Source organism: Amblyomma americanum, chromosome 10 (assembly GCF_052857255.1).
Source record: "Amblyomma americanum isolate KBUSLIRL-KWMA chromosome 10, ASM5285725v1, whole genome shotgun sequence".
NCBI classification, from domain to species: Eukaryota; Metazoa; Arthropoda; class Arachnida; order Ixodida; family Ixodidae; genus Amblyomma; species Amblyomma americanum.
In genome coordinates, this window is record NC_135506.1 from 29,671,005 (window position 1) to 29,688,786 (window position 17,782).

At 45.8% G+C, this 17,782-nt stretch overlaps 1 protein-coding gene across 2 annotated transcripts in view; it reads left to right on the forward strand.

The window, feature by feature from the left end:
- LOC144107933 (multidrug resistance protein mrp-7-like) overlaps positions 1-17,782 on the forward strand; it is a 43,308-nt gene that overhangs the window by 6,078 nt on the left and 19,448 nt on the right. The window contains exons 3-12 of one of the 2 annotated variants that reach the window (XM_077641171.1): positions 742-876; positions 2,281-2,351; positions 5,401-5,508; positions 7,131-7,262; positions 8,630-8,792; positions 10,062-10,313; positions 12,284-12,487; positions 13,324-13,470; positions 14,831-14,927; positions 16,891-17,093. In XM_077641171.1, the coding sequence (XP_077497297.1) occupies positions 742-876; positions 2,281-2,351; positions 5,401-5,508; positions 7,131-7,262; positions 8,630-8,792; positions 10,062-10,313; positions 12,284-12,487; positions 13,324-13,470; positions 14,831-14,927; positions 16,891-17,093 (1,512 nt within the window). Of the gene's footprint in view, positions 1-741; positions 877-2,280; positions 2,352-5,400; positions 5,509-7,130; positions 7,279-8,629; positions 8,793-10,061; positions 10,314-12,283; positions 12,488-13,323; positions 13,471-14,830; positions 14,928-16,890; positions 17,094-17,782 lie in introns of those variants that run through there. The other variant, XM_077641172.1, reaches the window with a different exon arrangement.

A 17,782-nucleotide genomic window follows, 5' to 3' on the forward strand; every position in this document is an offset into this window, starting at 1 on the left:
CAGGCACCCCATTGGCGGTTGCCGCAGCCCGGGCGCGCTGCGTTAAGGCCCTTTGGGCCTCGAGGGTGCATCAGCCGGACAGGGTCGCCTCCCAGTCCTCTCTGGTGGCGTTTGGGAAGGTGGTAGGGAGGGGTTCTGCTGGCAGGCCCACACCATGTAGTAAGTTTCAGACACATCCCCGCAGTGCGAGCACCACCCGTCGAATTGAGGATTGAAATGCTTTAGAGTTGCCGGGCACAGCATCGTGTTAGTGAGCAGGGGCGTGCAGACTTCTGTTATGCTGCCTCATTATATATTCAGACTTAAAAGTTATGACATACTATTTACTCAATACAGGCGGGGTACTATGCAGTTTCCTGGCTCTTTCTTTGCAGAATACACATGTTTGAATATTTACTCTGGAGTAATTTTACAGTTCAAGAAAATTCACGAGTGACCCCATGAAAAGTCGCAAATTAAAAAAAAACGTTTTTTTAGAATTGGTGGACAAGGATTGTGTAAATACACAATAGGATAGAAATCCTCTAACATCTTCCTCCTCCTTGAGAGAGAGAGAGAGCGATAGAGACAGAAAATCAAATTTATTTAAAACATTATATCTGCTGTGTTACCGGATGAGGTCGTTTGCCCAGGACTTTAGTGGCCCGTATAAGTTGTTTCGGAACATGTACCATGCTTTCGCGATGAAATGAGATAAGATACAAGGTGGATGTATAACTAATCCGTGGTCCTCATTGATAGGAAATCGCGCTGGTGGACGACTTCTTCAGCGGGCACATGCTCACTGTGACGTGTCTGCTCGTGATTTGCACTGCTGGGAATTTCATTGGCTCCGGAATACGAGACCTGGTCATCACTAAGCGAGATCACTTACGAGTAAGTTCGAGCCCCTTTCAGCTTTGAGTGTTACTGCTCTAGGTTCGGCGTCGTTACTTGTTGTGAAAGTTAGACTTTTGTTAAATCATCAACCATTTTATCTACTTACCTACCTGGCTGTCTTCAAGCCTGATTGCCTTCATTGATTTCTTGTTCCTCTGATCTCCAGTGAATGCTGACCGGAGCCAGCCGCCGCTACCCTTTGCTCTCAACTTTCTTTATCTCTTATTTCCGCCTCACTCTCTCCACTTCCCTGGTGCGTTTTATTAATCTAGGAATTCACTCTATGACTTTAACAGAGCGCGTGGTATCTTTTCTTAGCATTGCCCAAGTTCGTTTCTTCTTCGTCATCTCTGACACGAAAAGCATAAACTAGTTCCCTCACCCACGCTGCTCTTTTCATGTCTTTTAACGCTAACTACTAGTTGACGTAAACCAGGCCAAGCCAGGGGTAGGAAACTACGGTTAGTTTCGGTTTCAGCTACTTCAGCGAACCTGGCGACAGGAGGAGAGTTGATTTTTAAGTATGAATAATTCCTACACAGGTTCACAACGCTAGAGGTCGCGGCGATGGTTGAATTTTATGACGCACCGGGCAATGAGACTGCTCTGTTTTTGCCGGCGGTAGTTTTGAATCGCGCGCGGGGATGAAGACTTTTTTGTTCTGGATACCGTTGCTATGACAACGATGCGACGCCTCAGTTGGCTTTCCTTCATTCCTCCATGCTTTCATGCGGCCGATATGGGATGGTTTGGCGCAGACGTCTGGATTGGCTGGACATTGGTATAAGTATATAGGAATTAAGTATCCTACCCCGGCCGAGCCGTGTAGGTCGTTCTCTTTTTAAACTGTGCTCGAAAACAAAAAAAAACGCTGTGGATGTCCTCAAAGGCTGGAAAGCTGCTAGATTTCTTGCTCCCTTCCTCCCCCAAAAAGAAAAGGCCGATAACGCCGTCTCCTCAGAGAAAACGCCAAATCCTAAAGGGTGACGTCACTTGCGGCTCCTGGTGAGCGATACATGAACTAATGGCATTTCTAGAATCGTCGCATGCTCATCTTCAGCTGACGCTGCCGAGAAACATCAAGCGTACAACGTCGGCGTTGCTAAGAAAGTACAAACCGAAGCGGCATAAAGAAAAGCCATCCAGAGGGGGATGTAGTGCTACGGGGGGCAGTGCTGCATTTGCAAGTGGAGTAGGGCAAATGTGATCGAATAACGTTGACACCAAGATGTTTTGTAAAAGAAAATCACTGTATGATGTTAGGAGAAGACCTTTTTCCTGTGTGCATACAAGACGGCTGGAGATGATGATAAAAAAATAATATTTGTTGCTCTTTGACACAGAACAAGTATTTATGTTCATGGGTGTTTTATTTTTTTCTCGTGTTCGTTTTGTTTGAAGGTGTATCATGGCTTTCTAGACGAGGACAGTGTATCCCCATTCGGCAGGATGGCGTGCCTTGCTTTGTTTCCGTAAGTGATTGAATGAAACTTTCTTTTTTCATCATCTGTCAAGTGGTCAAAGACTGCTTAAAAACTTGAAGTTGTCATTTGGATACCGGGCTCACATCAATTTAAGTACTACTTCTTCTTGAGAAAGTATTTTTTCATATTCAGGACAGCGCGCGGTGCGGAACCAAATGGTGCTTTGCTCCAGCACTTCTGGGTGTTTCGGAAACGATTTCCACAAATATGAGTTTAAAGATAGGGAGGTTGGGCCGAAGCAAGGTGCTTAAGTTCGGGCCAGTGGGCTACATATCTTCAGAAGACAAAAGCGATGCTCGTCGGCTTCACTGCGTGGCTGCTTTGCCTCAGGACTCACCGCAATCGTTCCAACCACTCGCCTATACACTTTGACCACAATGGTTCTTCACAGTCTCTTGCAAACCGGGGCTCATTCTTATACCGTTTAGGATATTTGGAGCGATAGTTTGATGAGGTAGAGATAATGTGCAGCAGAGAAATGGTCTAGCAAACAAAGCGGAACCTGACAAAACGAGAGAAAAAGCAAACAAACAAACAAAACTAATAAAGACAAAAACATGTCTCTATGACATTAAAAGCAACGAGACTGTCGCGACTTCCACTGCTGTAAAAGTAAAAGCTGTACCTCACGTCGCGCGACAGAAGTGGAAGAGAAGAAGTGGATTCAAGGTTAACGATGCGATAGAACGAACCAGAAGATTGGAGAGAAGGAACGTAAGAGAGTGTCGAGCCGTTAAAGAGACATTGATGAAAAATTGCCTTTGGCCTCTATAGATAGATTACCGTGTTCTAATGACGAAGAGGCTATACATTCGCTGGAAGCGGAGCTTTTACAAGCTTTAACATACTAAAACTAAAGCACAGGCATGGGCGCCACCGGCCATTTTCAAAAGCCAAGTTCCAGAATGTCAAGGCCAATTTTTTCACTCGCATCAGTCGTAACTCACTGACTTGAGAAAGCCTTGGGTCACACGCTTTCGAGTTTTGCTGCGTACGGCCGCTAACATTGCATACGCAGCTGGTATGATTTCGAAATGCTTAGGTATTAACAGGGCTCGGTAGAAGCAGGTCAGAAATCAAACCCAGGTAAGCCTTGGAACACAACGCAGCGAAAGGAACAGGTGTGCACCATCCGAATGTCTGTTTTGTTTTAATTTCAAAACTGAGTTAGGGCGACCTGCGCACACTTGGGCGTGCGGTGTCAACCATTTTTATATTTGTTTTTTTACAGGTTATTGCAATGATGCAAGCAGACAAAAATATAACTCCCGGGTTCACCTGAAAATATTTTCTCCTTCTCCTGGCGTGTTTCGCAGCCAGATATTTCACATTTCCTTTTTTCAACGCCAGCGCAATTGCTTTTTTTATACTATCTGTTCGGAGGCGCTGCTCAACAACAAACTTAAACATCTTTCCATAACAATTTATTTTTTTTTGCCTCACCCATTCATACACTAGTTTCCGTGGCACCGTGAAGTCGCGCATCCTCTTTCTGCGTCGGTTTTCCTTTCTGTCAATACACCCATAAACGTGGCGTAGTGTTGAAAATTCGAGAATTCACATGCCAATTTTTGGTTCGTGCGAGAAGAATGAGGACAACGACCAGGAAAGTAAGAGACTTAAAAGATTCCGGTGCCCTGCGAAAGCGTCGTTCACTCTTCTTTTTGCCGCGGGTCATACGCCCTTCATAGCTTGCACAAAGGAATGGTCGGACGAAATATCGTCTTGTCAGGGGTGGGATTTTTCCGAGGAAGACACAGCAACCTAATCTAGAAGGTATTAAAGCAAGACTTTTAGCCGAGCCTTGTCGCCACGTTTGTCCAATCTTGGCGGTAAGAGCAGTCCAGCCCGTATCGCACTGGGCACTGCAAGAGCTTCAGATCCTGGGGAAGTCCCTCGTGCAGTCTCGTACAGTCTTAACTGAGGCGTTGCCACACGGCTGACCTTCGAGAATTTAAAAAAGGACTGTATACAGGATGTTTCATCTAAGAATTTCCAGAATTTTTTTTAATAGGCTTTTTGAGTTATCAGAGTACTTTTTTCGGCATAGCACTATCAGCTGTGTAGTAATCAGAATACAGCTAAGACAGGCCAAGTAGCTGGCTGGTTAACAAATACAAATATTGAATAGTTAATATTTGACTATTACTGTTCGGCTCCTTAATGAATTGAGAGGCGTGCAGCTCACGGTAAATAATATAATAATAATAATTGGTTTTTGGGGAAAGCGCGCCAGCGCGAGCAAGGCGGCCATATGACGTGTGAAGTTTAATTAGCGTAACCAATTTGTATTCGAACTTTTCTTTTTTCAACACGTGGAGTTCCATAAATAATCGTAGGAATGGTCATTGCCACAGGGCCCGTTATACTGGCGTCCCAGCCCAACCTACCTCGGACCCACCAAATAGGTTGGCTCTGTATGAAAGTAGACTTCCTCAGTTTCGTGTGGCCATTCTTGAAAAAGGTAGACATGGCTTCAATGATTGCGACGAAGCTCCAACGGGCCTTTCCATTCTTTTTCATCAAAATGAAATTGTATGCAAAGATATCCGAAACATATATCTGAAATCCGAAATTATTCGAAGAAAATCAACCCGCCGCGGTGGCTCAGTGGTTAGGGCGCTCGGCTACTGATCCGGAGTTCCCGGGTTCGAACTCGACCGCGGCGGCTGCGTTTTTATGGAGGCAAAACGCTAAGGCGCCCGTGTACTGTGCGATGTCAGTGCACGTTAAAGATCCTCAGGTGGTCGAAGTTATTTCGGAGCCCTCCACTACGGCAGCTCTTCCTTTCTTCTTTCACTCCCTCCTTTATCCCTTCTCTTACGGTGATGTACAGGTGCCCACCGATATATGAGACAGATACTGCGCCATTTCATTTCCCCCAAAACGCATTATTATTATTATTATTATTATTATTATTATTATTATTATTATTATTATTATTATTATTATTATTATTATTATTATTATTATTCTAAAAAATCAACATTCGCTTCAAGACCGTGAATTGTGTTCTCCTTGTATACACTGGGCGCAGGACCTTCAAGGAAGCCTGGAGCAAATCCAGGCCCGAAATTCCTCTTCTGCGGAGAGGCGTCGAAAGCACGCACTTGGTCGAAGTTCTGACGTCGCGGCTGACGAAAAGGTGGGACGGCGATCAACCCTTGTACTGAGCCAAGACACTGTACTGAGAACGTTAGTACAACGTTGCCGCAAAGAGAAACGCAAAAAATATGTACAGCTAAGCTTACGGGCGTAGTGCATAAATCAGTGAAAGCTGTTACAACGTTGGTTTAGCCATTTAGATTATTTCCACGCTACCCATCCTCTCTCTTACTCTCTTACGTGACGCACCTTCAAATTCAAATTATCTTTATTTCAAAATCAGGCGCATCGATATTAATAGCCATAGACTAAAAGCCACACAAAGAACTTGACGAGGTCCCCGGGCGCATATATATGGAATAAGCTGACACAGCAAGAAACCGTGCGCAATGCATGAACTTGTACAGATTGCGCACATTAGAAGCGGGAATGAAAAAGAAAACTGACAGAAAACCAAGAAGCATAAAAGGAAAGAAAATGGGAGAAAAATACAAAAGTGCACTGAGAAAAAAAACAGCTTATGCAACACCATTTAAATAGCTGGGAAGAAGAAAAGTTGGCATTTACTCACCGTAGTTCATTCGAAAGCGTGAAATTTCACACTCCCGCAACATTAAAGAGCTACGAGGTTTTTTTTTTGCGAGATGGAAAGCTGCAGTAAAGAAGGTGTTATTGCATTTATTGCCCATTTTATGGCGCTTAAGAAGACGTTTTTATGGAGGTCGGGTATTAAAGTTAGATTAAAGTCTTTAAAGAGGGTTTGGTATGGCAGCCCTGTGGAGAATTTGTCACGGCGCGGACTGGCTTCCTTTGAATCCTATGAGGTTTGTTTATGTTGACTAAAGTGCTGGTTGCCCGAACTAAATGGCAACAGTTAATGCGGGACATGAACTAACTGTTGTAAATTATGAGTTCCATGCTTATCGGCAAATAATTCATTAATTTGTTGAACATGCCGCACACTGGCGAAATCATGGCTGCGAACAAATCTCTGTGCATGTCCTAGTTCATATGTTCTTCAAAGAAAACGCCATGGGTTCACGAACCGAAGCCATGACGTCATCATTAAAGCTAAGGACTTTGATCCTAACACGTTACCAGCGCCTGTCAGGTCACCCTGCGCCTGAAGTCACCATGAGAGTGCAACCATCCAAGCGTGACTATAGCGTCTCGGTCAAGGGGCAATGCGACGTGCTACTGCCACTGTCACTGCCAATGCCACTGCTAGAATTCAACCCTCCTTGCGTCCTCTCTGATCGAAGATACCCGATTATGCTCGACTCTTGGCTGCATTACGAGCGCTTCCTTTTAACTTGGCCTCGTTGATGAAAGGAAAGATCAGAACAGGCTGACATAGGTGTTGTTTGGCTCAACGGACTCCAGAATGACGCCTCACAGTTCTTCTGTCTTGTTAATCTGTCATTCCCTAGCAACGCTGCTTAATCAGTGGGCTTAATTTCTATGAACTGGAGCATGGCATTCCATGAGCCACACTTGTATGGAGCATGACATTCCGTGAGCCACACTTGTATGGAGCATGGCATTCCTTGAGCCACACTTGTATGGAGCATGACATTCCGTGAGCCACACTTGTATGGAGCATGGCATTCCATGAGCCACACTTGTACGATTGTCATGCCCTGTCTGCTCGTCTGCTCGAAGGGGCAAGACTCTGTCGTCTCAACGATCCTTCCTGGCCAACGTGTACTGCGTGCTGTGGATCGACGCCATGCGACTGGGGGTGTGCACGGTGGCTTACTTCGCCTGCATCTTCGCCAGGATTCCCGCCCTCGAGTGAGTCGCCACGCAGGTTGGTCGTGAGGAATACATTTTGACTAGAGTATAAGCGCGTCCAAAACGGTTTCGGTTATTTTATGGAGCCCCGCCGCGGTGGCTCAGTGGTTAGGGCGCTCGACTACTGATCCGGAGTACCCGGGTTGGAACCCGACCGCGGCGGCTGCGTTTTTATGGAGGAAAAACGCTAAGGCGCCCGTGTGCTGTGCGATGTCAGTGCACGTTAAAGATCCCCAGGTGGTCGAAATTATTCCGGAGCCCTCCACTACGGCACGTATTCTTCCTTTCTTCTTTCACTCCCTCCTTTATCCCTTCCCTTACGGCGCGGTTCAGGTGTCCAAAGATATATGAGACAGATACTGCGCCATTTCCTTTCCCCAAAAACCAATTATTATTATTATTATTATTTTATGGAGACTCCCACGGAGAGGCATCCGGGTCCAGATATGGAAGGTTTATTGCGAACTCTGGAAGTGCTTACCTGAAGTTAAAGGAGCACTGAGGATAGCTTCGTACAGTTTTTTTGTTTTCAGTGAAAGCCAACTGTCTGGTTCTTTTCTGCCCACGTCATTGTTTCTTTGTAGAGAAAAGGCGCGGTTACCGTATTTACTCGCATATTGCACGATGCGTCGCTTTGGTCTGAACCGAAAAAACATTTTCTGGAATGTCGTATTGGTCGGCCAACGCGACATATATACCGGAGCTGCGGCAGTACCACGAGATACTAACCGCCGGAAGAGCTGCTGCCACTGGTTTTCCCAGCACCAAACGCACTTTTTGGCGAAGTCAAAATCGCGTGCTATGGCTCTTTTTTATTTTTAAGCCTCCGCTCCTAAGATTATAAAAGGAGAGAAGTTTCGTTTTTATGTATTTTACGCCTGTGCCTCTAAAATACGCTGTCGAGTCTGTCACGGTTAGATGTGGCTGCCTTCATGTCTTTGTACCGGCGTTGTCTGAGACAGTTTTAGCGGCATAAGGGGTTGTGAAACCTGCGAGCAGTTGGTGGCAATAACTGCCTAAGTTTGTGGAGGCTCCATGTTGGCCATGACGCAGTACTTTTCGTAGTAGCGTCATTGGCGTCGCTCTCTGTTCCTTTTCCGAGATTGTACCAGGTTCTTCACTTCACCCTGGCTATGATCGCGTATTGGTCGACCTGTGAGTTTGAAGAGTTTGATTTCTAAAGAGAAAAAAACAGTTGTTCCTCTACGCGAGTAAATACGGTATACCTGAGAAATTCGGATTTAATGTAAGGGATTGACTGCGCACAATATATTGGTCTACGTAACGCAGGATTGCATGAATACTTAATGAAGAAGCTTGGAAAGAGCGAGAAGCTTTACTTCTGCGTTTTTCTTTACCCCTACGAGACTGCTGATCAACAGCGGCAGCAAAACCGAGATGACGACGGCGTCCCTGCTCTTCGCGGCCACCTGCGGAGGCGAGTGGCTTATCTCGTCGTACCACTTGGATCTCTTGGCCGTACTTGGAAGTCGCTGCCGGGCACTTCTACAGGGCATAGTGTTCCGAAAGGTAATCCGGGCCTAGTAGCACTCTTCCTCGCCACTATCAATCTTTAACGCGGGTACGATCTTAGCAAAGTTCATCATCATAGCTGCATCTCCTGGCGCAAACTTGAGAGGACACTGTTTTCCGGACTTGACCCCACCTTTTTCCTGGGGTCATGGCCTTTACTGTAAAAAAATATATGGCAGGGTCTTCTGCGGGTGGAATCCGCTGTGTAGGTGTGGCGCGTTGTCGACTCCATGTTGAACCGAACCTATTACAGAATTAAATGTGCATTCGAGCCCGAAACCAAGGTCTCGCAACATGTTTTTTTGCACCTGTTTCCAGGTGTCATGCTTGTCTGCCTCTATTCCTGTTTACAAACGCTCTTTCCTTCCACGGGCTTCAATGAAATTGCTAATGTGATGTCTTCCGCGCCCATAATGTACTTTTGATGTTGCAGTATGTAGGTGGCAACAGAGAGCACGCCGCACATCACGTGAAGCTTGTCTTGAAGCTGAAGTAAAACGCGGTAGTTAACAACTTCAAAGTTTTGTAGCACGCAGTTTTCTAGAGCTAGGGAGAAATAGTTTATGGGAACACACACACACACACGCACACACACACGCGCACACACACACACACACACACACACACACACACACACACGCGCGCGCACACGCGCACACGCGCACACGCACACACGCGCACACGCACACACGCACACACGCGCACACGCGCGCGCGCACACACACACACACACACACACACACACACACACGCACACACACACGCACACACACACACACACACACACACACACACACACGCACGCACGCACGCACGCACGCACGCACACACGCACACACACTCACTCACACACGCACACGCACACACACACACACACACACACACACACACACACACACACACACACACACACTCACTCACTCACTCACTCACTCACTCACTCACTCACTCACTCACTCACTCACTCACTAACGCGCGCGCACGACGCAAATGTCAGGGACGTATCCAAGCGGGGCTCGAGGGTCACGCCTCCCCCTATCACTCCGATACAAAAAAATAACCTTTGGCTACGTGCCTCGTGTACAAGCCTGTTTGTCATGACATTGTATATGCTGCAGTTGTTTCACTGCGTGCTAATTTGTAACCATAACTCGAATGTACAGGGAACGAGCCGTAAGATGCATCGTGCATTGAAACCCTGACCCAAAAGCAGAGACGGGGTTAATTCCAGAGCGTCCTTCACTAATGCCACGATTTCTTCGACAGGCCACGCTCCTCTCAGCCGCCACGTCGCAATCCACCGGCTACGTAGCGTCGCTTCTAGGCGTGGATTGCCTGCAATTGTGCAACACCATTTATGCGATGCCGCTGACAATCTGCGGTATCCTCACGATGCCCCTGCTCTTCTGGATGCTGTCTCAGAGGGCGGGCGTGGCGCCGGCGGTCAACTGCGGCGCCTGGGCGGTGGTCACGCTCACTGCACCAATTTTTTCGTCGTACGCACAGAAGCGTTTTTGGGTGAGTTAAGTTGCGAAGAAAAATAAGAAACTCCCACACTTTCATCAATCCTCTGTCGGGGCTAGTAATAGCTGGCATAGTAACATACCGGCGTTCCTACTTCCTATACTGTCCGCTCTGTGTCCAGTGATGTTCCGGTCTGGAAATATTCTCTTTTTCCGAGAATTTCAACTGTAAAATTAAAAACAAAATGAATCGCCATGGATATTCACTTAAGCTTAAAAACCGAAAGCTCTGTTTTTTTTCTGAAGCTGCTGGACTTTTCAAACAGTCCACAGCGAAAAAGGGTCATAAAAAAGAATTGTGTCTACTTAAGAGAATTTTCTGTTAGCTGCTTGTAACATCACTGTCTGTGCCTTCGCCCTTGGCTTCTTTTGCGCTTCCTCTACGTTAAAGACGAACAAACTAGACCAGACCAAGCTTTTGTTCCTACGATAGACGTGAAGACAACGGGAACTGAAGAAGGAAGCAACCAATCACAGACACAGGTGGACACACGGCCGGACTGGATGAGGTCGCGCCGCGTAGAGACAGGCCGTGCGCGGCCTCATCCAGTCCGGCCGTGTCATAGAGACTGGTCGCGCGGGCTTTTTTATCATTTTTAATAAGTCCCACCACCGTAAAACAAACAAACCACTGCACAGTTTCGTTTCCAAGACATAAGTAGTAGCGATAAAACTCGCCAAACATGCCAAACGCCCAACTAGGCTATGAGTCGTGGGCCTGCGCGCCAGAGTGCCAGCGTGGCATGGTTGTGAGGAGCATTTATGAATGTTAGCCTGCATGGATAGCCTACGGCTTTTTAACAATACAGAAATCACGCTGACAGGAAACGGAGTTTTTATATGCTAGAAGGGACCAAAAAACGAAATACAGGTGCATCCACCGCCAACGTGTTTCGGAAACAAAATGCATACGTCGACACTGAATTTTTCTTTATTTCAGATGATATCCTACAGCGCCATTGACTTCAAAACGAAGGCAATCGCTTCTTCTCGTGTAGAGATTACTAGTTTCTGGCATGTAGCGGGAAAATCTTAAAATTCAATTTTTCTCTGTCATAATATGTTTTACTTTTGCTGCCAGAGAAACGTTAATATACCCAGAAAGAGCCCGGGAGTGAAGTTTCATCGCGAAAAATTATTCGATAAAGCTGACCTCAGCATTCCCTTAAAAGGGTAATATGTGCATGTTTCTGCCTTGATCAGAGTAAGGTTATTCGTCACCGATAAAGTTATGTGTCGTCCGTCACTGCCTACGTCACCGGGTACTAGCGACCTCTGGCAGACGCTGAAATTAAACAGAAGCAAAATCAAACGTCAATTCACAACGAAGTACCGACGCCTTCTACTTTAATGCGTTAGAATTCAAGTTGGCGTCTTGCAATATCCACCTGGTTTCTCTGTAACAAAATTTCCTTATTGGTCGAGAAGGTCTTGACATCATCAGCGCCACCAACTTTGTGAACCTCAGGGCCAGAATGCTAGTACCTTCTATTGGATTGTCATATAAGACTGTACTAACCCTACACACTCTTCCAACTTTACCCATCCACTAATCTGCATTAATCCGCCCACTAACCACAATTAATCCACACAAACCCACCACTAATCCAACTAATCCACATTAATCCACCCACTGATATATCCGCATTTGTTTTCTGAGGTGGACCTACATCAAAAACTTGGGGGCGTCCTTAGGAATAGTTGGGGGTGATCCAACTTTCAAATCGCATTTTTGAAGCATGTAATTAAAAGGCCCCATATTTTTACAAATACACTAGTGCATCATAAAGAGAACAGTAATCTGCATCAGTGGCCCCGATAGGAAACTACAAACAGAAGCTGCTGTTAGGAGAACTAACATAATGGATAGACGTTTCAGCAAGTATTATTGCAGTGTTATCGTAGCAGGCATGCGTCTACGTATATTAATTGAAGCCCTTTTGTCGGTCTTTGCCTTTCGTGCAGGCCGCCGAGATTAAGGCTCGTGATGAGAGGCTGAAGTCGATGACTGACCTGCTGTGTAACATCCGCGTCGTGAAGATGTACGCTTGGGAAGACGCCCTGCAGCAAAACGTGGTCCGTGCTCGGAATGTGGAGCTGAGGTCCTTGCTCACGGTCAACATGCTGGACGCCGTTCTGGACTCTCTCTGCAGCTCCTGCAGCGCTGTCGTAAGTACTGGCACCTTCAGGTCACGACTTGTGCCAAGAATTTCGATAGAGGATATGTCCGTGATAACAGTTCCCGTTACGGACAGTATGAAAAGTTGGTCGGCAGAAGCCTCTGGCAGAACAGTATCAGTAGGACAAGATTTTGATTAGAAAAAAATAATATGCAGATAAAAACATTGGCAGTGACTTAACTTGGCTAACCCTGGAATTCAGCGAAAAACAAGCACGATTTCTAAGCGTCTGAGGCTCGTCCATGGCAGCTCTGCTACACGCTCGCGACAGCCGTTCTATATATACCCACACGCCCACGTGGCTATGACGTGTTATCACATGGTCTTACGACACCCCCATCGGATGTCATCACGTGGCTTCACATCCCCCCATCGGTATGTTCTTCAATAAAGGCCGAGTTTGGGCGAGTTGGTTTACCATGCTGAACGTAAAAGCGCAGAAAACAAGGACGAGAATAAGACACACAACACGAGCGCTCGTGTTGTGTGTCTTATTCTCGTCTTTGTTTTCTGCGCTTTTACGTTCAGCATGGTATGTTCTTAAGGTCAAAGGTCAACCCAAAGGTCACCCAATGTCAAAGGTCAACTAAAGGTCATGGGTCAAGGTAAGGGGTCAAGGGTTCGACATCCTAACTGTATCACATATGGCCATAAACGGCTATCCGTGGTTGGGCTGAAGATCACTTAAGGTCGTTGTGCTGCCCACCCGACGACTGCTTTACCTAGCGTAGCGAAGCTTTACTATCAAAACACGGTGTCATCTCTTCTCGTTGCCTCTTGTGACATAACACGAGCAGTGCACTAATCTCTTCTTCTTTTTCCCAGATGATGATCATTCTATTTTCGACGATGTCAATACTTGAGCCCGACCGCGTCCTGAGCCCAGCTCTTTCGTTCGCCTGCGTCTCCTTGCTGTACATCACTGACTTGACGAGCACCAGCGTCGCTCACGCCTTCAGAAACATTAGCAAGGTATAACATTGTTCTCGCATGCTATGCGATACATAGTTGTTATTAAAAAATTTTTCGAACGGGAGAAACCGCGCTCAGAGGGGTCCTATTCTCTTGGAGCAATGCGACCCCTCCCGTCGTGAATTTTAAGATAGGGTGCTGGCTGTGTCAGGATAACCATTATAACGTTAGCCTCACGCAGCGCCATTCCGGCTGAAAAGTGAACGATTAAAAATATTTTATATGTTGAAAATTGAATTTATTTCCGCCTTATTTACGTCAGCATTAGCAAAAAGCAGTACCGAATATTAAAAGCAACATACCATGCGAAAATCAATAGGTTGTAATCTTCATGTCAATGGCACCAAACTGAACACCCCACGCTTTCGTACATCCTGTGTTCATGGCGACCAAACAACGCTTGTTAACTAAGCCCGGCAGCTGCACGAATTCAGAAACAAATTAAATATTTTCGGCGTTCTATCGTTCAAATTTTTGTGGCTGTGTTTGTGAACGAAAAGCTGCGAGCAGCATTCATTTGCGGCGAACGCGAGGCGTAGTGAGGCGGCAATGACGAATTAGTGTTTAGGTGAGCGAGCCCTGCTTTGCTTCGTGGGACGCCGCCATCTTGCCCGAGACTATACGGCGTGTTTGGGGGCCACGCTATTTCACCAGTTCTGGGTTAGCGCTGCCCGCTAACCCAAGGAGCGTTAGTTTTCTGCGCAGAGCACTGGTACTCCGCTGTTCTCCTATTCCCTTAACCCATATGGACAACAGATTCTAATAATCATAATAATTGGTTTTTTGGGAAAGGAAATGGCGCAGTGTCTGTCTCATATATCGTTGGACACCTTAACCGCGCCGTAAGGGAAGGGATAAAGGACAGAGTGAAAGAAGAAAGGAAGAGCTGCCGTACTGGAGGACTCCGGAATAATTTCGACCACCTGCTGATCTTTAACGAGCACTGACATCGCACAACACACGGGCGCCTTTTGCGTTTCACATTGTAAAACTGCATAAAAGTGCTGCCAATTTTTAACTTTCACAAAACAATTTTAGAAAATTTCGGCCTCGCGCTAAAATTACTATGAGGGCTTTTAAAGGGTGTGTCAACTTCGTGTTTGACGTCATTCTCGGACGCAATGTAGTAACAAGGTAACAGAGAAAACTTGTGTACCAGAAGCATGAAATAAATTCGCAACACCCATTAGCATGGCGTAAGCTCTTTGAAGCTGTTTTTTTTTCTCTCTTAGAGATTAGTGAACCGACGCGGAATGATCTAGTGGTTTCAGGCAGAGTTGTTGTGTAAAAAGCTACAAAGACAGTATGAACTGTCTGCGGCAAATAAGTTAAGCTTCTATTAATGTTTTTTTTCTTTCAGTCTGCCGTTGCACTCAAGCGCATATCAAAGTTTTGCACTGCTGAAGAGTACGAAGACAGGAACAAAGGCCAAGCGAAAAATCCTTTCAGAAGAAAAGGTACAAGATCATTATTTGTACATTTTCACGGGCTTGAAGTGGTTTTCTGAATATTTATTTCTCAAGTACCAGGCTGTATTTCGGGCGTTAGGCTAGAGTCTGGTACAGATATCATATAAAACATAGGAAAAAAGTACATCGCAACAGAAGTAACAAGTGAACATAATGAAAAAAAAAACATTGCTAGTATGAAATTCTGTTACGAAAGCTACAAAACTATATACGTAGCAAAAACCTTCGCGCGAAATATAGATAAATATGTGTCCCTTGGATTGTTCAGGGGTTATTGAAACAACTTCATTGTCTCACAGTTGTCGTAGCTTACAGGTAAGCCAGTGCGCATTTCAAAGGCTCCCTTGGGCCTTTTTCATAGTAGAAATTGCGAAGAAACATACACGTTGAAATGTAAGCATAATCTTTTAGGAGGCATTATGAACAGGATACACGAATACAAGCAATAACGCTTGAAAAAGGAGTAAGAGGCAGAATTGACGGAAAATCAATGTTTGATTTTAGTTTCGAAAATTGTAAAGGTTTCCAAAGAACATGTTCTCCAAACGCTATGTCACTGTGAGCTCCGGAAGAGATTAAAACTGACCGTCCATCGTGCCCCCGTGCTCTTTAAATTAGGGGTTATTCCCGTGTTCTTTTAGGCTGAATTTGTGCCGACGCGACGGACACAGCCAAGGTGAGAAGAAGAGACAGGGCATTCAATGGCACCCCCATCGTTTATGTCAATTGTAGCACAGTCCTACCTTTCCGTTATAAATGTCAACCCTTTCAGCCAGTTCTGTTTTAGAACACACGGCATGCGCACACAAGGCGGAACACGAACTTTGCGGAAGGCGTTACGGCAGGATAATACAGGGAGCTGGTGTGTAGAATAAAAAGCTGTGCTTGGCATGATAGTTTAATTGTGCAGGGTGCAGCGAAGCCGGGGCTTGAAGGGCGCGATGGTTTGGTTTAAGGTTTATGGGTGTTTAACGTCCCAAAGCGACTCAGGCTGACGCCGTAGAGAAGGGCTCCGGAAATTTCGACCACCTGGGGTTCTTTAACGTGCACTGACATCGCACGGCACACGGGCCTCTAGAATTTCGCCTCCATCGAAATTCGACCGCGGCGGCCGGAATCGAACCCCGTCTTTCGGGTCAGCAGCCGAGCGCCATAACTACTGAGCCACCGCGGTCGCCGAAGGGCGCGATCAGTGAAGTGAAATATAATAGAAGTGGACGCACGTGCAGGTTTGACGCATATCAAAAGCAGCACGTGAGAGAAAAAAATGGCCTGCAACAGTCAATAAGTTAAAAATTCATTTAATAAAAGCATAGAATTTTTGAAGGTTACGCAGTTCACTATCGAGGAATGTGCATGGATTAGTAGGAAGGTCAAGGGACCAATAGCGCAAAACAATAAGGCAATATGAAAATATTTTATAATGTTTGGGTTGTGAAGTGGAAATCATAAACACCGTTTTAGCCTTTTTAATTAGCAACCTATCTTTAGAACGCCCTTCGGGAATGTACAAAAGGCTGCGGTTATGCGGCTCAGTTAGTTTTTTATGTCTTGATGGGAAGCAAAATTGTACTGGTATCAGCACAGAACACATACTCTATTGTTTAACTCGAGCAGTTGGGAAGGTCATTAATATAATTTAAATAAACGACCGACCATAGAGCCCTAAGGCAGTCTCATAATGATGCTAATTATTTTAGTACCACATGTTAGACTGAATATGCTCCGCCATTGCTTCCGATTAAATAAGTCACTACATCATTAGACGGTGCGTAAAAAGCAAGAACGTTGTTATGTTAATGTGACTGAACGGTTTTTGTGCTTAAGATTCCTCTTGGCGTGCAGCTTTCTATACATGAATGTTCGTGCAGTGTTCCTATCGGTGAATGTGGAAACGGAACTATGTGCAGCATTTGTCCAAGCTGTCCCAACGGATACGTTTTTCTCGCAGGTTCTGTGAACTTTGAGAACTGCACGCTAGCTTGGAGTCGCACCTCGATCAAAGGCGCAGAGGCTCAGCTTCAGAACGTCACGCTGAACGTCGAACCCGGTTCCCTCATCGGAGTAGTCGGCTTCGTGGGCAGTGGCAAGTCGTCACTTCTGGCGGCCGTCCTCGGAGATATGCAGTGCCTCGAGGGCACTGTTAGCTGTGCGGTAAGTTCTGGCGCAATTACCTTCTTCTTCGTCTCACAACGCGGTTACTTCACCTCACGCTTTATGGCCATGGGTCCACTCGGACGTTAACATCACGCGCAGGAGCAGAGCGCCCCGTGTGCATCTATTGTCCACACACAGACACACAAGAAAGATACAGCCGTAATTTTGTTGTCATGTGTCATGTGGTGGAAACAAGTTAACTAGAGCGCTGTCCCGAATCCTCGGTAACGCGCTGCAGGTGTCTGAAGTCTGCAGTGTTGCATCGGTATAAGGCATTTGGTCCGTTTCTTTGTTTGCGTAAAACGGACAATTGAGCGAGTTAGTACATCATTTTAAAACTTTCGAAAGCGTTGCTGCGGGGGACACCAAGAGAAAGAAAACGAAGGACAAGCGCTACTATCAACTGAAGTTTATTGGAAAAAAACACATAAGGTTAAATAGCTCACACAAGGCAGCCAGCAGCGCATGCGCCTACCCCCAGAATGACAAAACGAATCGCTGTGTTGAATTAAGATACCGAATTTCACAATCATGGATGACAACAGATGGTGTGCTGACGCACGTGTCGGAGTTTTTGTGAATATGAAATGCCTCAGTTAATTCCATTGTTTGTGTGAGTGTTTGATACTTTTTTGATGGTACAAATAGTTTGATACTTTTTTGATGGTACAAATACTGAATTTGCT